The sequence below is a fragment of the Hylobates moloch genome, unplaced genomic scaffold, assembly GCF_009828535.3.
Source record: "Hylobates moloch isolate HMO894 unplaced genomic scaffold, HMol_V3 SCAFFOLD_2, whole genome shotgun sequence".
Classification (NCBI taxonomy): domain Eukaryota; kingdom Metazoa; phylum Chordata; class Mammalia; order Primates; family Hylobatidae; genus Hylobates; species Hylobates moloch.
In genome coordinates, this window is record NW_026652277.1 from 11,169,244 (window position 1) to 11,196,049 (window position 26,806).

The 26,806-nt window shown below is 39.3% G+C and overlaps 1 protein-coding gene across 9 annotated transcripts in view; it reads right to left on the reverse strand.

Moving 5' to 3' along the window:
- Positions 1–966: 966 nt before the first annotated feature.
- Positions 967–26,806, reverse strand: part of USP6NL (USP6 N-terminal like) — a 150,986-nt gene continuing 125,146 nt past the window's right edge. For all 9 annotated transcript variants that reach the window (XM_032155668.2, XM_058431416.1, XM_058431403.1 and 6 more), the window contains 2 exons: positions 24,033–24,185; positions 967–4,544 (listed from right to left, as the gene is read on the reverse strand). In XM_032155668.2, the coding sequence (XP_032011559.1) occupies positions 3,136–4,544; positions 24,033–24,185 (1,562 nt within the window). In that variant the 3' untranslated portion in view covers positions 967–3,135. The remainder of the gene's footprint in view (positions 4,545–24,032; positions 24,186–26,806) is intronic.

Genomic DNA, 26,806 nt, shown 5'->3' on the forward strand with positions numbered 1-26,806 from the left:
TGACTGCAACTACGAAAGTCTACTTGAAAGTCCCACTGAGAATGGTGAAAATTTGTAAATTTCGGAATCTTCTTCTGAAATGGAATCTTCTTAAAATGGAAATAGAAAGTTGAAACAACCGCATCCTATAAACATCTATTTTTCTTCTCCAGAGCTGTCCTCTTGGTTGAATCTCTTTTCACTTTTTTGAGACGGAGTCTTGCTCTGTTGCCAGGCTGGAGTGCAGTGGCGTGATGTCAGCTCACCGCAATCTCTGACTCCATGGTTCAAGCGATTCTCCTGCCTCAGACTCCTGAGTAGCTGGGATTACAGGCACATGCCACTATGCCTAGCTAATCTGTGTATTTTTAGTAGAGACGGGGTTTCACCATGTTGGCCAGGATGGTCTCGATTTCCTGACTTCATGATCCGCCCACCTCGGCCTCCCAAAGTGCTGGGATTACAGACATGAACCACTGCAAATACTAAATTTATAAATTACTAAATTTATAGAACCACTTCACCCGGCCTCTTTCAATTCTTTCAATGAAACAGTCTATTATTGATACTGATACCTGAATTTATATACATTTCCCAGCTTTAAAAAGATGTTCATTTTTTAAAAATCCTATTAATAAACAAACATATGAAAACGTCAAAGTTTTAAAACTTTTGAGATCTTAGGTCTAGTTTAACTTCTCAGACTATTCTATAAAATAGAAACTATGCCAAGCGCTTATTAAGGCAAAATTGCCATGAACAAAAGACTTAATGGTAAAATACACCATGTACATGCAGTTACAGGGCAAAATCAACCTCTACACTATGAAAATCTGTACTAAATGGGTTTTTAATAAATATACTTTACCTATCTCTTTATATCATTATTTCATTATCTTATTAAAAAATAAATTAGAAAAAGTAAAACTGTATGGTGGCAAGATAATTTCAAATTACATTTTCCTACTTAGAAAACAGAGAGCTACATTTTGTAATGAGGAAGACTAGCAATGCTACTTTATTGCTATTAACAATGTCATACTAAATAAAATAAGGAAAGACTATGTAGTTTTAAATATAGTCTTACTGGAAATTAGTAAAGCATTAAACATAGGACTGTGACATATACAAAGTAACACAAGTGAATACTAGGCAACAGCTACTCAATTAGAAGAGAATTAGCCTTCAAAGCATCAGAGGGTGCACCATTTTTGCCGTATGAAAAAAATGCACATAAAAGACACAAAACAAAATATACTTATTACTTTTAGCATGTTAAAAAACAATCACATCAAAAAAGTATACAGATAAAAAATGTCATAAATGACATAAGAAAATAGTGCTTGTGTGTATATATGTATTTTTTGCATATATATATATATATATAAATCTACAGTATTTACCACTGTTGATATATATATTTTGGAGCAGCTCAGATACTGCTATTATAAACTAAATTGTACAGCTTGGTTTATTACAAGTCACAGAATTATGGTTATATCATGGGAATTAATATCCTCAGCTACATATTTATATACATTTATTTCTCAGCTTCCACCTGATCTGAATCAAGAGCCCAGTTATTTCATCAGAATTTTGTTTGCGTTTCAATGTAGTGTTTAGCTTTAATACACTGCACTTGTTTTGCCATTTAATAACATCATTACCAAGTTGATTAAAATTACATTAGACTCATTATATACATAAAAAATATTGTCACATTCACTAGCTAAACAAACGTTACTTTCATTTTAAAAGATGTACTTTTGTACCTTGAAAGTTTGAAGCCCCACCTTGCAACAGGAAGAAACATCAACGTCGGGTTTTCTACTATTTGAATATAAGCAAGCCCCCCAGTTAAACACGAAGTCATACTCTCTTGGAGTGCCTGAATCTTTGTCTTTTGGTGTGTGTAGTGTAACAGAATATTTTTTAAAGACATCACTAATTTTTTTTTTAAACCAAGAACTTGAATTTGTTTCAATTAAAAAAAAAGATTTTCAGAAGCATGAAATCACACTGTATTTTTTAAAAGATCAAAATTCTAGACTCCTATGAAAAACCAGGATCATTTTTATAATTTTAACATGGACAATGTAATGGCCTGATGAAGTGCAGCAATATCCATCGACTACATTCCATAAAGAGGCCAGAAATGCATTGTGTAAATGGCCACCCTGGGACCTTCGTGGGGAGAAGCTATGTGAGTCGGGGCAGAAGAAAGAAGTAACCACACTGCTGATCCAGTTAGTGTGGCTGCCCCACATGAGTACTGTGAGCACTGAGGGATCAGTAAGCTGCAACTTCTCCTGCTCTGAGATTCGCAAGAATCAGCCCAGAACAAAGGGTATAAATGCACTAAGACCAATCTCTTAGTATGTGGATATGATAAGCAGTGCTGCACCTTTGGCCGTAAACTTATTTTAACTGCCCCAATTTTTAAGCACCATTAAGTGGTTAGCCTTTCTCTCCAATGTCTTTAATTTTCAGATTGAAAGAAAATAGCAACAGCTGAAGGAAAATGATGAGCATTCTGTGAGACTGCAATTAATAAAGTCAGGACAAACTCTTCAGTCAGTTTAGGACCCAGGTTACAAATATGAGAGGGAAGAGGAAAAACTGGACTAAAAGACAAGGAAAACAAGAATTACATATTATTCCATGGATCTGGATTAAAAGTAGTTTTTTAAAAAAACGTTTCTTTAGCTCTGTGTTCAAACGTGTATGAATAGATGCCTCTATCTATTAAAAGACACATACACTACATATAGCGTTAAAAATATCTATTCTACAGTTTTTTCAGTACTTTGTAACATTAGTCAAAATAGAATGAGCCAACAGAGTAAAAATGTTCAGGTTTTGGAGAAAAACATAAACGGAACTGAGTAATAAATTACCATTGTGCGTGCATCCCTAAATGCTATTGCTATGTTTCCGGGTTAAATTCTAACAGGTCAGTGATGATGCAATTTAAATGCTCATCTTAAGCAGCATCTATGTGGGGCTGAAGACATTTCCCTGTATTCTTACTATTAACAGACAGGAGAGATGCGCGAGTTGTTTACAATAGTATAAATACTGCTTTGGCAATTATGAACATAGCAATGTAGGTTTCGTGTGGTTTCTCTCTCGTCTTTAGCAAGTACACATCAAATCTCACAGCAACACTGACTCTTGGATGGAAAGCCCGTCCCGATTCCTATAGTGGTAGGCTGGAGGCGGGGGCCCTGAATATGGATACCCAGATGGACTGGCATTTTCTGCGGCCGGTGAAGCTTTATACCTCAAGGAACTATCTACAGAAACTGCAGGGAGGCCATGGTCCTGAAAGGGTGCGTGTTGGAAGGCTGAGTATTTTGGTAAATTGCCACGGCTAGCATCTCGGGTCCAAGATTGTCCCTGCGTCTCAGGTCTGTATGTATAACTAACTTCTGACCATGTTCTGTTATCTGGCAAATAATCTACTGGCGGAATGATCAATTTTCCATTCTTTGGTGACCCTGAATTGCCCGAATATCCCCCAGCACCAGTGTCAACAGGGAGGACTTCTATTCGACTAGACGGCAGTACAAGGGGGCTTGGGCGGCTGTAAGATTTCTCCGGAGAAGCACTGACGGAAAGAGTAGAACCATGAGGTCTCCTGGAAGGATTCAGTTGAGTCCCAGGGCTAAACTGTGGAGAAGCAAAGCTGCTGTTGGCAGTAGGGAAGTGTTTGGGAGAGTTTCCATGGTAAACGGGGGGATTGCTGTAGGAGGGGGGATGAGCTAGCTCTCGGGCTTCCCCATCTAGCTGGGACGGATATCGTGCATGACTTGAAGGCTGTACTTTAAAAGTAAACTTGTTGGATACTTTTGATGGACTAGAACTTGGCTCAGCGTGCTTTCTCGGGCTGGGAGGGTAAAGGGCATGCCGCGGGCTCTGGGAGTAAGCCCTTTCCAGCGCCTCCTCCACGGAAGCGCCGCTGTCCAGCTCTGGGCCCGGCACGTTGTCATACTGCGATGCAGTGGAGCCCCGCTTCCCATCCTCAGCATCCAGGGCCTTCATCTTTGGCCGCACGTTTGACACCCGCACCTCGGCAGGGCCTGGGGCGGTGACTGCGAGCGTGGGGTGCGCTGCTCGACCTTTGCCTTCCATGGTGTATTTGGCAGTTCTCTCCGTAGCTGAGACGTCTGACGGTTTATTCCATTTGGGCACAAATTCCTTCCTGATATTTGAAGTGGCGTTGCTGTTTTGGTTGGCAGCTGCGTGATTATATTGCCTGGAACTGTCCTGTGGACCTGATGGGAGTTTTCTTTGAACATCTGCCTCATCTTTAAGCTTCCTGCTCTCCTCCTCCACCGATTTCTGTCTTGGCGGCTGTGCTCTCTCGGGCGTCCCGGTCCTGCTCTGGGGGTGCGGGGAGTACTCGTGCCTCCTGTGGGGCGCCCCGCTCTCCCTCCTGCCGCTGGCCTGCGGGCTCGGCCGGCCCACGCTCCTCTGTCCGTTGCTCAAGTGATGGACGCCCCAAGACTGAAGTTCAGGTGGAAGTTGCCCCAAGGGCTTCTTTGGATATTCATCCTCTTTACCTAAAAAGAAAGAGAAAGGCTAAGTAAGATAATACACGAGGAAACAGTACCCAATTGAAGCAATCCATTAGTAATAATGGCATGCTTTTCATGTGTGCACAGATACATGCTGACATAGAACACACTGTCATACAATACACTGCTTACACCACACACACATGCTGTTTATACCACAGGAAGTTGGTAGCTGATGACAGGTGTTTTTTACAGACTGATACTAAAATATACCAACACTCACAATCCTATTAGGCCAAATGTATTGTGGGTTGGAATATTTTGTAAATTTATGCATAAGTTTCATACAATTGTACAACACAATTCTTTTATTTTGTTGACAAGTTGTTAATGCTTTTTCAAGCCTGCAAAGCTGATATTCTCATATCTATTCCTAACAGGTAGGTTAGTAGCTCAGTGTCTCAACACCACATTACTTTCGCTTTAACCTTCCTCAACTACGATGGTTTTGAAATCTCAGTTCAACTTCTATCAACTCCAAGCAGGTCTGCAAAATTTAAAACTCAACTGATGACCAACTGTGGTCTCAAAGTTGTCCTCAAATAGATTATTATTAAATACTCCCACAGTACAATTTCCTGATCAAAAGAAAAAGTACTCTATCTGAAAACTAACATTCTAAAAGAATCCTACTCTAAATGCAAAAAAAGAAAAGGAATTAAAAAAAAAAAAGTCATATTGGATACTATCAATTTTATATTTTAAATAGCAGAAAATTCACGAGGAATTAAAGGAAGGTGTAACAGATTGGCCATTTAACAAACAGTGTTTAAAAATTATCTTTTACAATACGTGTATCCAATAAACATCATCTTGAAGAAACAACAGACTTCACTTAAAATTCCATGTTTTTCACCTGTTTTTACAAAATAATTGTACTGTCATTTAAAAATGCATTTTTGCTCTTTTCAAATATCCAGCCATCCACCCATCTAGAAATATTTACTGAGTAAGCCTGTTGGAGTGTCAGGCACTGCACTGAGTGGTGGGCACATCAGTGGTGAGAATACGATGTGGTCTTTTTTTTCCACATAGCTTACAGTCTTCATGATGATAATTTTGTCACTTACGCACATTATAATTTTCTTTAGGATATTTCCACAAAAATATTCAGTGATCTCTTTGGGGGGAGAGGAGGGAACAGAGAATTATGAAGAAAAAATATCCTTTAAATAATTAAGCTATCAGGATCAGAATAATTGAGCTAAAACAACCTTTGTGCTCTTCTGATTCAGTAGTTTTTAAATAAAAAGTAGACTCTTTTTTTAAGCCATATTTCATATGAAACCCCCATATAGAAAAGGAAATATACACAAAGCTGCTGTAGTTAAAGTCGGGGGTAGGTGGGTCCAGGGCTCCTCCCAGTGAAACGTCTTTTCCTCCTTTCCTCTTCCCTCTCCTGGGCAGCTCTGAAGGGCCCGAAGGTTCCAGAGACATCGAGAGTCCTCCCTGCGTTTTCTACAGGGGAAAGCAGAGTCTGGGAGAAGCCAAGCCATCTCCCAGTGGCAGGAACCCAGTGAAAACCCAGTATTTTCTTTCCCAGTTCACTCTTCTCTTCCCCTTTTCATGAAGTCCCAGAGAAATTTTTGATGGTTTCAATGGAACTTTACTTTGACAATGTTTATGCAAGCTCCTTATTTTATACATATGAAAGAATAAGAAGTGTTAGAATTGGCAATTACAGTTTGTTTCAACTCATTCATCCATTCAGCAAATACATAAAGCAACTACTGTGCACCGGACACTGTTCTGGTTGCCCGCAATACAGGGATGGAATGAGAAAAGTGACGTCCCTGTCTTTCTGGAGCCTATATTCTAGTTATACAAAGTGCCCTAAAGAAAATTAAACTAGGAAGAAGGAATTAAAAGGGCAGGGCAGAGCAGGAGAATGCCAGCAAGGAGGCGGCCCTCTGAGCATGGGCCTTGAGTCGGGGACAGGCAGGCACACATGAGGCCTTGAAGACTGCAGCAAGGAATTTGGATTTTATTCCAAGTTAACTATAAAATACTAGAGGCTTTTCAGCAGAAGAATTACACGACCTCATGTCTATCTTAGAAAGATCACTTTAATGGTGGCCGGGATTTCGATTGTGGTACTACTGAATGATGATGACACTAATGGCTGGTACTCACTAGGCAGTCACTGCGTGCTGGCCACTGCTCAGAAAGCTGTACCTGTAAGGTCTGCGATAGGCAGACAGTGCAGGGCTCTACTATTTTCATACATTTTGATGGAAAATGGAGGCAGAAACTAACCTGCCCAAAGGCTCACCACTAGCAAGTCACAGGTCCAGAATTCAAATCCTAAGCTGATTTCAGAGCCTTTGCTCCTCCTCCTCCACTATACCACCGTGGAGGCAGTGAGAAGAAGTTGCTTCTTGGATAATTGCTAAGGCAGTATCTGCACACCTGCTCAATGTGTTAGATGTGAACTGTGAAAGAGCAAGCAGCGCACAGCATAACTCCTGGCCTGAGACAGCCACAGGCAGATCCTATTCTGGAACAGCTGGCAGAACCCACATTGTTCTTATACCTTTTGGTAAGAAATATATTTTATAATATGTGGACCAATTATTTCAACTGGCAACCCAAACTTTAAAATACTTGTAATTCAGAAAAGTTTTCTTTGCTTTATGAATATGTATGTGAAATTACCTTGAAATGCCAGGAATGGAGAAAGTAGACTTTAAATACTAGCAAGTCAAGAATACTTCAAGTAGTTATTCAGCACATCAGGTTAAAAAGAAGCAATAAAAATAAAATTAAAACCTATCCAGAATCCTCCAAAAGTTTTTTTCTATCAGCTCTACAAATAGGCAGTCATCCATTTAGTCCTAGATAAATATATGAATGCCTTCTTCCCTGTAGGCAAATAATCCCAACAAACACAATTTATCAAGAAGATATAAAGACATATATAATAGAAAAACTGAATTTATAAACTTTCCTTTAGTCCTCACTGTCTGACAATTTTCTAAGGGCGGAACACAGTAATCTGATTGGCTAATTCAGTGGCTGGCTGATATTACATCAGATAGTAATATCAGCCAATCATCAAAACATCCTTTTCAGGTTAGCAAGAAGAAACCTGATGAAAAACATAACCATTAAAGAAAAGGAAAACTGTGACGCCCAAAGTGGTGAATGCACGCCTAAAGATGCGCTGTCACAGGGGCAAAACTGGATTCGCTGCCGAGACTGTCACACTGAGCCCTGGAAGCTGCCTCACTTCTCCACCACTCACAGGCCTGCAGAGAGCCACCAACATTTTAGCTCACATGAAATAATTTAAAATGTCTTTTAAGATTCTCCATAGCAGTATTTAAAAAACAAACAAAACCAAAAAAGGAATAGCTTTCCAGCTGGTCTGCTGCTGCTGCTGCTGCGCCTGCGTGTGCTCTCCCCACATCGCGCTGGCAGCGGAAGCACCCAGGCTGCTCTCAGCGCTGCCTGCAGGTGCCCAGATTCTGATTTCCATGTTTCAGTCTGCATCAATTCTCAATTGGTGAAAACTCAATTCACCCGACATGAGGTGTTTCTAAGAGCAGCTACCCTTAGCTCTATATCCCCAATCTCAAAACTGGATTGTTTTAAATAAATTTTAGGGACCGCCTTTTTCTGTTAGCAAAAAGTCACCTACTTCATTATTTGTGATAATTTGCTTTTATGGTCCTAGCACATTTTCAGTGTCAACAATGTAATGAAACAAACTACAGTGATTATAATAAAATGTATTTTATACAACCCCATCAAAAAAACAACTGGGCAAAGCAAATGTGGAAGGCAGACACAAGCAGTAACAACCCTATAGGGGCATTTAGAGTTCCAATACTTTGCAGATTTCTGTATGCAGTTTTCTATGTCTTGTGGTCACCAATTTATTCCTGAGAATGGTTAACATGGGTTTGGCTTCCAAAGCGCTTTCCCTAGACACTCAGCTATCACTATTTATTGATGATAATCAAGTAAAATCATACCCCTTTTAAGTGTGGTAACCCAGAATTTAAGCAATATTCTAGGTTTGAACTAAGATGGGCGATTATTTCCCTTACCCTGAACACTGTAGTGGAGAGTGTATCAGCTGTCTGGCAGTCACACTGTGCTGCTCTCCCTTTAGAGACAATGTTTCCCAAATGCTGTTAAGCTGTGTGTCTCCAAGGCACAGTGGGAACGGCAGGGTCAACGGGAACAAGTGACCTGAATTTGAATCTGCCACAATAACCTGTGTGAACTTGGGAGTCTCAGAATTCTCATCTATAAATGAAAACAGCAGCATCTATTTTATAGATCCGCTATGAGGATAAGAGTTAATATATAAAGAAAAGCCTAGCATATTTCCCGACATACAGAAGATGCTTAGGAACTGATAGTTGCTATTACTCTATACAGTAATGCATCATTTAATGACGGGCATATGTTCTGAGAAATAGGCAATTTCATCATCGTGTGAACATGAGTGCACTTATACAAACCTAGACGGCACAGCCTACTGCACACCGAGGCTCTGTGATACAGCCTAGTACTCCTCAGCTACAGACACATACAGCATGTTACTGTACTCAATACTGCAGGGTCACTGGAACACAATGGTAGGTATTTGTGTATCTAAAGATAGGAACGGGACAGTGAAAATACGGTATTTTCATCTCATAGGGCCAGCATCCGATATGCAGTCCACTGTTGACCAAAAGTTCATCAGGCAGCTCATGAGGGTAGCTGTTTTTAGACAGGTTCAAAGTGCTTTACATTGATCCCTATCTCAATTTATCTTACTTAGACTCATCATTTCAATCTGGGATCTCCCTGGAATTTTACATTAATTATACCTCCCCATGTGACGCCATCCACAAATCTGAACACCATGCTACCAATGCTTTCATCCAAGTGACTGGTAACAAGTACTGAACTCAGAACAAAAATGGAGCACCCTAACTTCTCTAAAAGGTAAAGAACTCTCAAAGGAAATGGAGGATGCCCTATATAGAAAATTAAATAAAGAATATGAACAGGAAACTCAAAGAAGAAAAGAGCAGGTAAATATATCACAAGTTATCAGAAAAATGCAAATTAAAATACTTCTAAATTGGTATATCTCACTACTGTGGGCTTGGAGAAACAAATTCTCCAATTTGACAATGCATATTGAAATGTTTGATCTAGGAATTCCACCTCTGAGAATTTATCCTAAGATAATTAAGGGATATGCAAAATATTTGCTATAAGGATGTTCAAAACTGCATTCTTTTAGAAAACTTATATCCTCAGCATAGAGGATTTGTGAAATTCAGTAACAATTATGAAACAAAAAATGGTGAAATAAGGTATAGAAACTTGTAGCAGCCTACTGCCATATTAATGTATCTTTAACATTAACTAGTTAAAAAGGAAGTTATAAACAATATGTGTAGTATAATCTCATTTACTATGAATGACATACAGGCATAAATCAACATATATGTCTATAAAAATGACTAAAAGAAATAAACACTAGTAGTGGTTAATTTTTAAATGCTCTTAGATTGAATGGTTATTTTTCCTTAAGTACTACATATTTTTTCTGCTGTAAATATGTATTAATCTGAGTAACAGAGAAGTATAAAGTTTAAAAGCACAGAATACTGTTCTACAGGTAGGATGATATAAATCTGCAGTTTTGGTATATGACTTGTAAGAAATATTTTTAGCTTATCCAAAAAAGTATTTTAAGACTTTGCCAAACACTTTTGTTGGTGGCATTCTTCCAATTCATTAAATGAGCAATCTTACCAAAAAACAAAGTCAGATTAATCAAGTATGGCATCGCTTGATGGAGTCATGATGAGTGATCACCTTCTTTGCTTTCTGAGTGATCAAAAATCCATTTTTAATTAATCCATTTATTGATTCTTGCCTCAGATAGGCATCACGTTTACTTGTCTGTGATTTACATTATTCAACTTTAATCCTCTGTAAAAAGTGGAACTACATTTTTCTTATCGCTGTCTTTCAAACACCTGTTTGGCTCCACGGCCTTTCCCAGATGACTGTCAATCACATTTCACTCGGTTGAATGGTATGTTCCAGGGTCTCTTAGTCACAGCTTGACCGCACTTGGCTTCAAGTTCCTCCTATCAATATTTATTCAAATGTTCTCATTCTAAAACCTCTTTTTCACTGAAAACATGGAAGCAAAACACTACTGGACTAGTGCCTACACCCCTCACTCAGAAAAGTGGTCCTGTCCTTTCCCTAGTTCTCATTCGAACACAACCTTGGCTGGAGTTAGTTACAAGGACAGGGTAGGGAAGAGAGGTCAAGGACAGCAGCAAGACGGTTTCAGAAAACACCACTGTGGTGCAGGAGACAACAAACTGTAGTGTGGGAGTGGAGGAGAGGAGGTATGGGAAAAATGCAGAACACCTTTGAGGAAAATGTCGCCATGGCATGGTCTATTCCTATGTTGCGATATTCACAGATTTTCATTCTGGAATCCTTTAGACACAGAGGAGGCACATATCAGTAAAGACTGAGCTGGACACATAGTAAAATGTAGAATTACCAATATAAGGCATGTGTTTCTTAGGAGAAAGAAAAAACCAATTGAGAAGTAATGGAAGGACTGAGGTGGTAATTTCAGGCACAAAACAAAATGCAAAGGTATGTGTCATACATACGTAGGAGATTTAATTTTTTAATACAAGGAGTAAGAAAAATATTTACCTTATAACTAATTCTACTTTATATTCCAGTAAACACAGAAATGTCTCTCTCTAAGGAAGAGTGCCTAATAGTCTATACATCATACATCTATACATCATATTAGAATTAAAGGAAAAGTTTAACACGTTCCATTTACTGAATGGACAAGAGGCCAAAATGCACACTGGGAAAAAAATCTGTGACTGTTCTGAAATGTCCAAAAAGTAGCATCTTAAAGTTCTTTCATGGTAGTCCCTACTATATTTTCCCTCCCCCTAGTAGGCTACAACCTACTTACTTCTTTTGTATTCCTTCCCATAGTATCTAAAAGCATAATACAATCACAAGGAAGGTGTTGACAATGTTCGTTCATTCAAATATTCATATGAGTCAGAGTAATGACACACTGTCCATATACACAGGCAGAAACCTGAGGGTTATAAATATCCAAGATCCATATTGCTAAGAAATTAGATGTAGCAGGGTTCGGGGGAAAAAAAATTCAGTACAGATAAAATGACGCTGCCTCTAATCAATTCCTAAATGATAACCTCTCTTTAGGAACTACTGTTTAAGAGGAATATGGCAAATACCTCAACTGTACAAAAACATTTAGAGGTTATGGCCTCTCTGCTCTGCAGAGATTTTCAATAAGGATGCAAAAGGCATCAGACAGGGATATAAGAAAGCCTTTCAAATACAGGTGCTGAAAAACCCATTCCTCCACATTTTAAAGACAATAAAGCAAGTAAGGCTGGAGGCCCCGCACAGTGGGGAGGGGCATTCCCAAGTGCCCAGACCAGACTACAGGGCTGGGGTTTGCTTCACTTTAAACAGTGCCAGTTCACTCCTGCTTTCTAGAGTGATCCATGGCCAGGGAGCAGGCTAAATATAACAAGTATAGCCCGTGCACGCTCATGATACCTGCACCAACGTCCATCTCCCATGAACATTTGCTGATGCTAATGCTGCGATTATGCCATCTACACGTTTCTCCCACAGCTGCCTAACACTTCTGAATAGTGTAATATTCTCAGAAATTCCACAACGAGCAGTGTATATACTGCTTACGTTTCCAGGGAGGCCCTCAGGCCCCCAGGGCAGCACTGTGGAGGTGGTAACACCGCACCTCTCATGAGGAGGAGAAGCAAGAAGGGGCGGAGACAGTGAAGGAGAGGTGAGGAAGAAGGAAGAGGTGGCGGGGAGGTAACGGGAGGCAAGTAATAGAGAGGACCAGAGAAGCAGCCAGGAGCGCAGAGGGCGTGAGGATGGAGAAGGTGGAGGATGGAGGCAGCCGCAAGGAACCTCATGGAGGGCCCGTGGGGACTCGCTGGCTTTTCACAACCTCTGTAGGGACAGAGGCCTCAGCTCCACCAGCAATACGGAACCCAAGGACACCATGCCAGGATTTGGCCTCTACCATGATGAAGAGGAAAATCTCCTTGACTTCATTACAGAGGTGGTTCCTTTCTAGAGATTAATTATTCAGCCTCTACTGAACTGAAAACGCATCACGGACCCTGTAAGAAGGACGAACACCATCACCAGTAACATTTTTATATGCCAATTAGTATTCTCTACCCTTCTTCACAGAAGACGTCCAAATAAAGCATTCAACATTTTGGTGTGATCTATTTTCAGAGCGATCTCAGCCTGCTTGAACTACCACCCCCAAACCCACCACACAAACACGCTCTACTTGTCTTTGGTTTACGTATCTCCTTTCACCCCTAAGCAACTAACTGTAACTAAAAGATTCAAGCATAACTGATGTCAAAACAGAAAGCTATATATAGGCAACAAGCATTCATATTTATTATCCACGCTTGCATTCTGGGCTTCTTTTCAATAGACAGAATCATGTTTTTGCTCACTCCACTACAGTCTCCTGCCTAAAATTTCATTTTCCCTTTTTTCTCCCTAAAAACACAGGAAATTGGAGGCCGGGCACAGTGGCTCACGCCTGTAATCCCAGCACTTTGGGAGGCCGAGGTGGGCAGATCATGAGGTCAGGAGACGGAGACCATCCTGGCTAACATGGTGAAACCCTGTCTCTACTAAAAACACAAAAAATTAGCTGGGCAGGGTGGCGGGTGCCTGCAGACCCAGCCACTTGGGAGGCTGAGGCAGGAGAATGGCGTGAACCTGGGAGGCAGAGCTTGCAATGAGCTGAAAACACGCCACTGCACTCCAGCCTGGGAGACAGAGCGAGACTCTTGTCTCAAAAAAAAAAAAAAAAAAAAAAAAACACCACCACCAAAAAAAAAAACCCACATAGGAATTGGAATAAAGACTTACCGCCAACCACAATGAGACACCATCTCACACCAGTTAGAATGGCCATCATTAAAAAGTCAGGAAACAACAGGTGCTGGAGAGGATGTGGAGAAATAGGAACACTTTTACACTGTTGGTGGGAATGTAAACTAGTTCAACCATTGTGGAAGTCAGTGTGGCGATTCCTCAGGGATCTAGAACTAGAATTACCGTTTGACCCAGCCATCCCATTACTGGGTATATACCCAAAGGATTATCAATCATGCTGCTATAAAGACACATGCACACATATGTTTATTGCGGCACTATTCACAATAGCAAAGACTTGGAAGCAACCCAAATGTCCAACAATGATAGACTGGATTAAGAAAATGTGGCACATATACACCATGGAATACTATCTAGCCATAAAAAATGATGAGTTCATGTCCTTTGTAGGGACATGGATGAAGCAGGAAACCATCATTCTCAGCAAACTATTGCAAGGACAAAAAACCAATCACCACATGTTCTCACTCATGGGTGGGAATTGAACAATGGAAAGGGAACATCACACACCAGGGCCTGTTGTGGGGTGGGGGGTGGGGGGAGGGATAGCATTAGGAGATATACCTAATGCTAAATGACGAGTTAATGGGTGCAGCACACCAGCATGGCACATGTATACATATGTAACAAACCTGCACATTGTGCACACGTACCCTAAAACTTAAATAAATAAATAAATAAAAAAGACTTACTGCCCCACTCCTTAAAGGGTAAGGAGGCACCACAACTCACAACTCCTAACAGATACAGTAGGGGGTGCTTTTGTGAAAATACCACATTTTTTATATTTCTCACTGGTGTTTGCCTAAGTGGTATTTTTATGGCAGTGCTAACAATTAGAATAATCTGCTTCAACAAAAAGGAATGTAGCTTGATACATTTTAGAAAAAAGCAAAAATGTTTGTTATTTTCTTCTTAAGTAACATTTTTTTTTTCTTAAAAAAGAAGCCAACAAAAGAATATTCTAACAGTCCCCAAAAAGCAAGGAAGAGTCCCTCTCAGGCCCTTCAGGCTTGTCCCTGCTTGATCTTACGCTGGTCTCTGTCACCCCCCAGTGGACGCCACACTCAACTACAAGCCTTGCCCATCAACGGCCTCTGAGGCGTTAGCAGGTTTTCGCACCCGACAAGAGGCGCATCATTGCAGCAAAGCGCTCTAGGTGCTCGCTCTGTGAGCGGCATTCTACCTTTACACTTTCAATAGAAGAATACACACACTCTGAATGTTCTAACAGTTTTTGGAAAGAATCGGTGGGGGGCCACTATCAGGAAAATAATTCTATTATTATAGGAAAGAGTTATCCCCTTCCAGATCACACAGTAAGTCCAACTGTATTTTTAAATATTGCTGACTTCAAATATATTATCTGAAAAATCAAATGACTTTATGTTTAATGTAATATTAGCCAAAATATACAAACACTTGTAGCTTTCGATAACATGATGAAAAGAAATAGAATTTGCTTTCTAAATTATGGCTATAAATTTTTTATAGTTGGGTTCATAGGCTTGACTTTTTTTCCCCAGCAGATTAAACTTGAAAGGTAAAGGAAAGAGAGACTATTGTGTAAACACATCTCTCACTATAAACCTATTTAATGCCACACAAATGCAAGAGGTGTTTGTTAAGTAACTTTAAAAACCTACACTTTGTTTCCTAGAGTTTCAATTTGTATACACATGTAAAAACAGTTAAGTGTAATATCATTTTATATTATATGAATAAATAAAAGTGAAAACCCACTCCAATCCTCAAAAAGCGGGGCAATTTCTAAACTGACATATGATAAAATTGCTTTGTTTCTATGTGTGTGCAGTCAAGCTAGAGAATGGTTTCACTACCCCCAAAAATTGCCTCAGGCGAACCTTTTGTAGACAGTAGTTTTTTTATTATCTAAAAAATACATTAGGATTTCATTTATTCAATATAAGTAACCAACACAGCCACAGCCACGCAGTGTATTAGGTGCTGGTGAGGCAGGAGCCGGTCACTGTCCCAGGGAACTTTCTGTCTAATACAGACATGTCTGACAGAGGCACTGGAAGTGTGAGGACAAAAGCATGTGTAGTGGATGGGTCAGGCACAAAACACAGGCGGAGGTGATCAAGTTCTGTGGGTTTGGGGAGGCTGGGGACCAGCTGAGAAGGCTTCAGGTGATGCTTAAACCAAGTCGTGAAACTTGGCAGAATGGATGAGGACAGAGGCATCTGGGGACTGGTCGGGGGCACTGTTGGAGGAGGAGCGTATTCCCAGGCAAAGTGCCATGGAAGAGCAGGCCTGTTAGAGCTGTGAGCTGCAAGGCGCAAGGCCAGGTGGGTGTAAGGCACAGCTCTGGAGTCCACTGACAGAACTCTCACTACCAACTGTCTGACCTCGGGCAGGTACTTAACCTTGAAGCCCAAGTTTCCTCATCGGTAAGCTACTAACAATAATACTGATGGCAAACTCCCCATGAAAACTATTCAAAATTAAAATAAATGCCAGTTAATTACAAATTATTGCCCTACCAAATCAGGAACAAATGAAAAGAAGAGAGGATTCCATCAGGTTCAAAGATTTCTAAAAGTAAAAAGTCAAGATCTTTTCTGGGTGGAAAGGGGCAGACCCTGAGAAGAAGGAAGAATGAGGTGGTGGGCGACTAGGGTCTAAGGAATCCGGACTATGTGACAAAGCCATGTCGTAGGCACCACCCTCGAGATAATGAAGGCGGTGCCACCCGATGGAACTCACCTGGAGTTCCAGCTTATGCTTCAGCTGACTGAGAAAGTACATCCCAAATTTACCTGGGAAAAAAGTCTTAACTCCTGAAGATCTAGAACTAAATGGCAAAGTTGAAGAGAATCAAACGTGATTAATTCTGTAGTTTTTTGAATTAAGGAATCTGTTTGTATTTAGAATTTTCTGTGTTTTATATATTTATATTTCAGAGAATTTGGCCAAATTGGCCTTCTTATGCCAATTTAAAAATATGCAAATGAGTCACTGATTTGAACTTTTGATTTTAAACTTATAAACAGTATATTGAAACAAAAGATTTAAGGTTCAGGATATTCTTAAGGTGGAATTAATTAGATTTATAAGTTTTTTAGAACTAGGACACATTTTATTTTTAAATTGAAATTTGATACATTTAAAGGAAACTGGATATATTACATTTATAAAGGCAATTAAAAACATTTGTAGGAGTTTATGTTTATAAGTGGAACCAAGCATTAACTAAAGTTCCATTAGACGAGAATGTTAAAATTTGCCAGATTTTAAAATACTATACTAACTTTTGTAAACTGAATTAAATGTAAGGAAGAAATACGTTTCTTAATTTGTAACTTTAATAAATACTAATTTTTAAAATCTAAATAATCCTGTGCATAGAAAATTTGTCCTTGAGTTAAAGATTTTTTTAAAAAACTTGCATTAACAAATGACTACTGCAAAGGGCTGCTGGAAAAAATCAAGTTAATATGTGAATGCAAAGCATTTAGCAAAAAGTCTATCATAGAAGACTCAAAGTTTGCTGTTATCATTACTATTATGTGACTCAAAAGTGGCTGGGGAGGTGGGATGTGAAGTGTGGAAGCTGCCAACAGGAAAGTGCTATACCTCACACTAAGGAGTGTGGATATTCTCCCGTAAGCACTGAAGTACCCAGAAGGCTCTGGCCATTTACCAAGACTAAAATGGCTGTCAACTATTCTGAGAAAAATCTTTGATTCTTCTATCTAGGTCATAAACTATAAATCTGGCTAAACTGGCAGTCACAGTGGATTAACATAGGCTTTCTTACCAGAATGACTTCCGTTAATTGACAAAAGTGCTGCCAAATGGCTTCATCTGAATAGAAGACAGCATGGGGGAAAACCAGTAAACAGAAAACTAGGAAGCATTTATTCCGCCTTTCCAGTACTAACCACATTTTAAGGTAACCAAAGAGTTACATTTAAGGTAACTCTCTTGATAAGGGAGGAAAAACTCTTTGCTACAGAACAAAGTTTGCCAAAAAAAAAAAAAAAAATGTAAAAGAGGCTGGGTGCGGTGGCTCACGCCTGTAATCCCAGCACTTAGGGATCACCTGAGGTCAGGAGTTCGAGACCAGCCTGACCAACATGAAGAAACCCCGTCTCTATTAAAAAAAATACAAAATTAGCCGGGCATGGTGGCACATGCCTGTAATCCCAGCTATTTGGGAAGCTGAGGCAGGAGAATCACTTGAACCTGGGAGGCAGAGGTTGCAGTGAGCAGAGATCATGTCATTGCACTCCAGCCTGGGAAACAAGAGTAAAACTCCGTCTCAAAAAAAAAAAAAAAAAGTAAAAGAAATCACTGAATTTGAAAATCACTATTTTGCAACCTCTGAAGAAATTTGATATAGGCAAGGATTATCAATGGAAGCTAAAAGCATGAGGGCAAGCGTTAAAGGGAAACAGGACATCACCATACAGTGTCAAGACATCATCCACAGATTACCTGCTAACTGAAAAGATTTTTTTTATTAAAAAAACCTTTATTTTAAAACAAAAAGATATGATTATCATCATCGAACTCAGCATCTCCAAAATTAAGAAAACAGTAGTCACTGTGGGACTCCTGTCTAATCTAAATCTTATTAAACTGCTACATCTAGCTTCTAGTTTGCTGAAACTACACAGAACACCAGAAAAGAAAAACCAGACAACTCCTGAGTGTGGGACATTCCACAGAACAGCGGGACTACGCTCTTCAGCAGGTCAGTGTCATTCAGAGGAAAACAAAAGGTAGGGTGAAGAGGAGGGAAGAGGAAAGGAGTACTGCTCCCTGTCAAGCGACTTAAGCCTGTAAGACAAATACAAAATGTAGCCCTGACTAAGTGCTGGTGAGAAAAACAGCTTAAAAGGCAGCCTAAGGGACAACTGGAAATATTCCCACATGGAGCTGGCATAAGATGATTCTGAGGAGTCACACTGTAGTCACACTGTTACACTTGTTAGTGTAGCAATGGCATTTTGGTTGGCTGGGGGAAGGTCCTTGTTTCTTGGCTACAGAGACAAGTATTTGAGCTGAAGTATCCTGATGTCCTTATTTTCACTTTAAAATTGTTCAAATAAGCTGGGCAATGGGTACCTGGGAGAAAGTCATTATACATTTCCTTACTTCTGAATATGTTTGAACAGTTTCACAATAAAAAAGTTATAAAAAATGTTTCAACAGCACCTACAAAACATACAGAAATAAAATAAAGTTACAAAAATGCTAACAATAGTTAAATCTATGAGGTGGGCATATGGGTGATCATTTGCAATTTTTACATCATATTTCTCTGTATTTTTTATAGTTTTCATAAGTAAAATTAAAAGAAAAGATGCCACACCCACATACAAAAACCCCCACAAAACTCCTCTTCACACAAATCTAGTCAATGAAAACCAAAAATTTAAATGGTAGACAGTGTAGACTATAACAATGATAAAAAACTACATGTCAAAAAAACATAGACATGAATACAGCAAAAGAAAAGACATGCCTTTCAAAACTTTTACAAACCACCCCCATACTATGAAATAAATAAAGCATTTGACTTTTTATTATTATTATTTTTTCAAGACGGGGTCTTGCTCTGTCACCCAGGCTGGAGTGCAGTGGTGCGATCTTGACTCACTGCAGGCTCTGTCTCCCAGGTTCAAGCAATCCTGTTGCCTCAGCCTCCCGAGTAGTTGGGATTACAGGTGCCTGCCACCACGCCCCGCTAATTTTTGTATTTTTAGTAGAGACAGGGTTTCATCATGTTGGCCAGGCTGATCTCGAGCCCCTAACCTCAAGTGATCTGCCCGCCTTGGCCTCCCAAAGTGTTGGGATTACACGCGTGAGCCACTGTACCCAGCCAAGCATTTGACTTTATGGAAAAAAGAAGAAATAAACTAGGAAAATCAGAATTAACTAATTCAAGAGCTGATTCTTGATACAAGCCAATTACTAAAGACTAAATTCTGGATAATTTTATCAAAGAGTGGGAGAAGGTACAAAGAAAGTGAGAAATGAAAATGTAGGATTGTTACAGATATAAAGATAAAAGAACCATAAGAGATTGCTTTGCAAAACCTTACATAAATATATTAAGAAACTAGAAATGAAAAGCTTTCTAGGAAAATATAAATGACCAAATGACCCACATTGACCTTAGAAGATAAAACAAATCAAAACATTAATCCCCAAAACGATTATATCAGATGGAAATAGTTTCACAAATATATTTTTGGGCTGTTAAGGAATAATTTTAATTTCTGTAAAAGTTCCAGAACACAGAGAAAGAAGGAAGGCGTCCACATTATGAGGACAGTGTAACCTGACAACACACAAACGTTTTGGTTAACTGCAACGAAATCTCAGGAATAACCATTTAAAATGTTAAGTAAAATATTAGAGAGTATAAATCAGCAGTACTATAAACGAATAATTTATAACAACCAAGTAAAGTTTATCCAAGAATTGCAATGAATTGTTCACCACTAGGAAGTATATTAACAAAATTATTAACGTGAAAAGGTTTTAAAGGGAAAAAAATGATTAACTTATGTTCAAAAGGCATTAAAAAAAACTGAGCAAGCACTTTAATTTTTCAAGAAAACTTAAAAACAATAATAGCTGAATACTTTCTAGCTATTCTCTAAAAAAGAGATAGGATGCATGAATACTGAAAAGTAAGAGGAAGAACTATTATTTGTTGAAGATAAGATTATGTATCTTAAATCTTAGAAAACCTAAGATAATTGATCAAATATATTGGCTACAAAAATATTATTAAAAGGATACCGAGAGTTTTCCTAATCAGTTAGAAAGAAATGGAAGAAAAGCTTCAACTTGCAATAGCAATAAAAGATACAATTATCCCCCGTAGGACGTGGCACCCCTGCCTTCACTCTGTTAGGGTCTCCTCTGCAGAGCCCCTGCTTAGGCTCCAACGCCAGTGGCAGCAGCGATGTCCACACACCTGAGGCTGTGGGGAAATGGCAGGTCTGTAGCACACCTAGGGTTGTCCAGTGACCACCTGCTGACAGCCACGTTTCATATGGTACACGTGTGGGGGGCAGAATGTGAGACCAGAAATGTCTCACAGTCACATGAAGAAAACAAACCTCAACAACTATAAAATAAAAGCTTTTACTTATTTCTAACTCAATTTTTAAAACACCAATTTTCTCTCAAAAATCCTTAATGTCAGTGTAATCTCAATATTAATAAAACACTGTATCTGAATACCACTAAAATACTAGTGGATTCTTTTTTGTAACTTGACAAAATAATACAAAGTAATGAGGGGACATTTGCCCTAATAGATATTCAAAGTGTAACTGGAGGCCAGATACTCCTGTAATCCTAGCACTTTGGGAGGCTGAGGTGGGCAGATTGCTTGAGTCCAGGAGCCTGAGACCAGCCTGGGCAACATGGCAAAACCCTGCCTCTACAAAAAATACTAAAGTTACCCAGGAATGGTGGCATGTGCCTGTAGTCCCAGCCACCTGGGGAGACTGAGGTGGGAGGATCACTTGAGCCGGGAGGTCAAGGCTGCAGTGAGCCATGATTGCGCCATTACACTCCAGCCTGGGCAACAGAGTGAGACCCTGTGTCATATTTAAAAAGTGTAATTGGAAAAGCAGAGAGCAATGGAACAGAATAGAGTGTCAAAATGTAATTTAATAAATGCCACTAATCCACATGACTAATGGTTTGGAAAACAAGCAGAGCTGAGTTCTTATTCTGTAACAAAAAGTAAATTCTAGATGAGCTAAAGATTTCATCATACTCAATTATATCTCAATGAAGTTGTACCCATAAGCATTAAAAATATATAAATGTTAGAAGAGAAATATGGGTACTTAAGAAAAAACACTTCATCCAGCATGTGGAAAATTCTTTACAAAAAACACAAAAGCAAGAAGCCACAGGGAAAGCTGTATGGAAGGCGTCTGCAACACATAATAAACTGGCCAGTCTCCTTAACAAGAACCTGTATGAACAGACCAATAGAAAAATGGGCAACAGATGAACGGGAACGTTCACAGAAAAAGAAAGAAGGATGACCCAAAGATATCTAAGAAAGATACTCAAAGAACTACCAATCAGAACAACAATGGAAGATTCTATCCAATCAGTAAACATTTTAAAATGTAACAGCACCATGTGTTCATGTGGGCCTAGGAAAACAGGCGTCATTGCACATGACTCGGGGGGAGTTCACACTGCCACATTATGTAAGGAGTCAAAAGGAAGTGGCATGTTCATGTAGGTTTGGTTTTGTTTTGTTTTGTTTTGTTTTGTTTTGTTTTGTTTTGAGTCGGCGTCTCGCTCTGTCGCCCAGGATGGAGCGCAGTGGCGCGATCTCGGCTCACTGAAAGCTCTGCCTCCCGGGTTCACGCCATTCTCCTGCCTCAGCTTCCTGAGCAGCTGGGACTACAGGGGCCTGCCACCACGTCCAGCTGATTTGTTATATTTTTAGTAGAAACGGGGTTTCACCGTGTTAGCCAGGATGGTCTCGATCTCCTGACCTCGTGATCTGCCCTCCTCGGCCTCCTAAAGTGCTGGGATTACAGGGGTGAGCCACTGTGCCCGGCCTCATGTAGGTTTTTAAAAGGATAGATGTGACATGGAAATTTCTTGGTATGATGTTCATTTAATTATCTTAGTGTTCCATATACAGTTCACAACAATTTAAAGAGAATGAGAGGCAGGCGATGAAAGGCAGATGGTCGTGCTAGAAAATGTAGAGATGCCTTATCCATTCTACCTTCACTGCCAGTATGATCAGAGCATGATTCTGCTATTATTTATTCCTCCTCTTTTCTCCCCTGCCCCATTCTCTGTCCCCATTCTATCATTTCCTGGTAAAATGATCTTACAGACTACTACTACTAGGTTTCCCTATCTGTACAATGTAGATGAGCACTTTTATGAGTTATCTGTAGAGATTAAGTGAGACAGCACCTGTGGTATGTGGCACACAGTAAATATCCAATAAATATTAGCTGCTAATTAGATGCTAAGTCACCACCATCACAATTCATGACACAGGTTTTGAATTATCTCATGTTTAAATAGTTCTATATTTTTTCCTCTATATTTGACTTTTACTAAAATTTGCCTTGACCTCTTTTTAGGAGGAGGCAAGATATTTAAAAATAAATGATAGTAGAATAAAATAAATAAATAAAAATAAATGGTGGTAGAAAATGGATGTCATTACACTGAACAGGAGAGGGCTGACCTCACCTAACAAAGGCAACGCTCCACAAGGCCTAGGCCCACACCCCATTACTGCTGCGAGGGTTGCTTCCTAGGAACCTGGATGACCTTGAGCAAACCTCGGAGCAGTGCTGATTAGACCCTTCTCAATTAAGTAAATAAAAGCGAACATCTTGGTTTTTATCAAAAGGAAAAATGTATTTTCCATGAAAGTACTGCTTGTCCTTCTGTACAGACACAGCCAACATGACACACTGATGAGGAAACGCCATCTACCTCACCTCTACCTGAGGGCATACATAACTGACTTTCTTTACTTTTCATCTCTCGCCTGTGACCTTCCACTTCCCTAGCCTCTTACTACACTCATCCACTGCAACAAAGGTAAGAAAGAAGAAAAGCAAAAGTAACTTTTTCTCAAGACATACATGGTCAAGTACTATCTGGTCGAAACTTTCAAAGTTATTCCTCCTGTGATCTTTCGACATTTTCATTTTCTTCCCTCCCTGCACTCCCCTCCTTCTGCCCCTCTCCCATTTACCCTACAGCTAGCTCTAGTAATGCCCCATTCACCCTCTGTTATCATTCTCGTACAATCTAGCTCTCCAGTGCACACCCTGAGAGCTTGCTCTCATCTTTCTCTTCAGTTCTTAAATCCCCAGCAAAGTAGTACCTAGCAGAAAACCTGTTAGTAGGTGCTGAAAAATGTCGTACAATAAGTGAGTAAAATATATTATCTATACTGCAGCATACTACAAAGAGCCCTGGGCTAGTAGTCAGAAAAACTGGCCTCCAGTCTCAGTAATGCTATTTGGTGGTTCTGTGGCTTCATATTTAAGCCACTTAGGCACTTAAGCATCCATTTCCTCATCTATAAGATGGGGCTTTTACTTGCTCTACTTACTATTGTATATGGTTTCACAAAATGAGATGAAGAAAGCAAAAAAAGCTTATTGTCACGCTAGTTTAAAGCACCATGGCTACTTCTGTCAAACAACAGTATTTGCCAACCAAACTTCTAAATGTAAGCAGGAACCGTACAGTCATCTATCAAGAGAGGCAGATTTAATTACTATGTTTACTTGCCTTTCCCTAAAATAAGGAAAAAGCCAAAGCAGCTGAGCTGTTAAGGCGTTCATCCACGTTATGTCATCACAAGTATAATGCTTACACTGTGGGCAAGAAACAGCCCATGTTAATTATGCCATGTCTTCCAATCTTAATTATAATGTAGATATAAAGTATTGGGGTAATTCTTACCAGGTTCTGGAAGGTCTAACTTTGCCCGCTTTAGTTCTGCCATAGAAATCTGAAGTTGCTCTATCACAAAATCATCTTCAAAGAAAAAATCCTTTGCCAGGGTCTCCTGAAAAAATTCTACAAGTTCTTCCATGGACAATTTCATTAGATGTTCTAAGAAAGGATAAGAGAAATGAAAATGCCGAGTCAATAGCTACTTTAGGTAGGAAGATATTCTATTATATTCAGGTGTAGTGTAAAAGGGCATTAAAAAGGGCACAAACAGCATACTACTTACATACGGCATTGAGGACATCATTAAAACTCAGTAAGACAAAAATATTGCCTGATATTAAAGCAGCCACAGAGAAAAGCAGGAAAGTTTACTGGGAGAAAGGATGGGAGGATAATACTGGCTAATACTTCCTCATTGGAATAACCACACCTAGGCATTAGTATTACCCCAGGGCAAGAGCTTCTTAGAGACAGACACAGAATGACTACCTCAGCCGGCATGAGGCCTTTCTCTTTTATTGATATGGAGCTCCAACAAGCCCCATTTTTAAGTCTGCATTTCTTACTGTTTCAGAATTTCCCAGAACATCTGGATTATTAATTTTGTGAGTTTTATTTCTACTTATGAAATTCATTTTCTTGGAAAAAGACATTCAAATTAAATATGAACACAAAGCAGAAAGTAAAAATCTGCTCATTACATAATACCCTACATAATACACCTCATTACATAATACCCTACAGGTAGATCCGGGTATTTACAAGTATTTATGTATATCAATTGAAGAATCCAAATTATACTTTTCAAGTTATTCCCCTTTTCGCTTTTTTTCCCATTCAATAATGTATCACTGATATCTCTCATTTCAACAAACATGATTTTACATCATCAACAGCTGTAAAAGAGTGCACTATATGTATGCATTGTAATTTACTTAATCAGTCTTCTAGTAATGGCCATTTAGGTGGTTTTTGATTTTTTACTATTTAAAACCACTGTGTGATGAACCTCCAGTAACAACGTATTTTTAAGACAATCAGTAAGAAAAAAAACAAAAAGGAAGGAAAAAATTTTTTATGAGCTTTAGCCAACTATTGGTTAATATGCCCAGAAAGAGTTTTTCTTTTTTAATTGGCTAATGACAAATTGTATATATCTGTGATAGACAATATGCTTTGATATATGTATACACTGTGGAATGACTAAGTCAAGCTAATTGACACATCATTACCTCACATACTTATCTTTTTGTAGTGAGAAGATTTAAGATGTACTCTCAGCAATTTTCAAGTATACTGTACATTATTATAAATTATAGTCACCATGCTGTATGATAGCTCTCCAGAACTTGTTCCTCCTGTCTAACTGAAACTTGAACCAGCATCTCCTCCCATCCCGCAGCCACCCTTCCATTTCGGAAGCTTTATATGGTGGAGACGGAACTTCATGTAAGTCTCTAACCAAGAAAAACACACAGCAGCAGATTTGTCCACAGCTCATTTAGTCTAATGATACGGTAGCATGTAAAGTAGTTGCTATGCTTAACGTTTATTTATAAGGGTGAAGAAACTTTTTACTTGTCAAAATTAACCAAGGGTCATATAAGTAGAACAATTTAAGAAGCAGATGAGAGCTACAAAGAAATATATTATGTTTTTACTTCCTCATTCTTGAGGGAACATTAAGCTAACATCTCTTAATAAAAACTGTACTTCTGTTCTCTATTTTGATCCCTTAACAATCCAGAAAGAAAGTGGGGGGGGGGGAGGATGGGGGGGGAGAGGGGGAGAGACAGAGACAGAGAGGGGGAGAGGGGAAGAGGGGGAGAAGGGTAGGGAGGGAGGGAGAGAGGTGGGGGGTGGGGAGGCAAAAGGCAGTGTCAGGGGCAGGTGCAGGGAGGAAGGAAAAGAGATTTCACGAGATCAGATGACAGACCTGAATCCTGGAAGACAATTCATAGTCAATTGTTTTGTTCTGGTGCATTAGTTGGGGAAATGAGTATAAAGGAAGTGAACCACAACAATTCTGAGTCCTTTTCTTGAAAAAACTAAACATAACAAAAGTGCTTTTAAAGGGCATTTTCATTCCTATCTGAAGTATGGATAATCTGGCACTCCTGCAGTCCATGCCTTTTCAAGTAAGCAACCAACCAATCTTATAGTAAAGTCCGTAACATGTACTTAGAACAATGCCAAGCACAGCAGAGAGAAAAACTATAAACAAGACCCTGTGCACTCAGTTAGTTTATAATTTAATTGGGAAGCAGAACAGATCATTCAAGAATAACCTAAGAGAGTTGAGTGCACAATGAACATGAAACTATGTGGTATGACCTAGATAAGAAGTACGTGTACATATGAAGCTCTAGAGCTTTCAATGATTTTCTTTTCTGCATAGCTACAAGAGAAGTCACAGAATTTTTAAGGCTGAATTGAGACTTTAAAGATGAATAAGGTTCTTCATGAAAAAAATCTCATTTCTTTATTTTAAAGTAAGGCATAACATATCAAATTTATAGAGCCCTTAAAATATATTGCAACTGAAGACTAAAAATTCTCCAGTTTTTTTTTTTTTTTTTTTTTTAATCTTGCTGCATTTATCTGCCTATAGACACTGGCTGAACTTGCCCCAGAGGCCATAATCCACTGAGGTAGAGAAGTGGGTCTGTGTGCTCCCACCTACAGTTCAGCAGGGTGCTATTCTCCCTGGATGAAGGAAACAGTAATAGAAAACGTTCTCTCCAGCCCCTTGAACTAAGGGGCCTGGTTTCTTTGGTCTT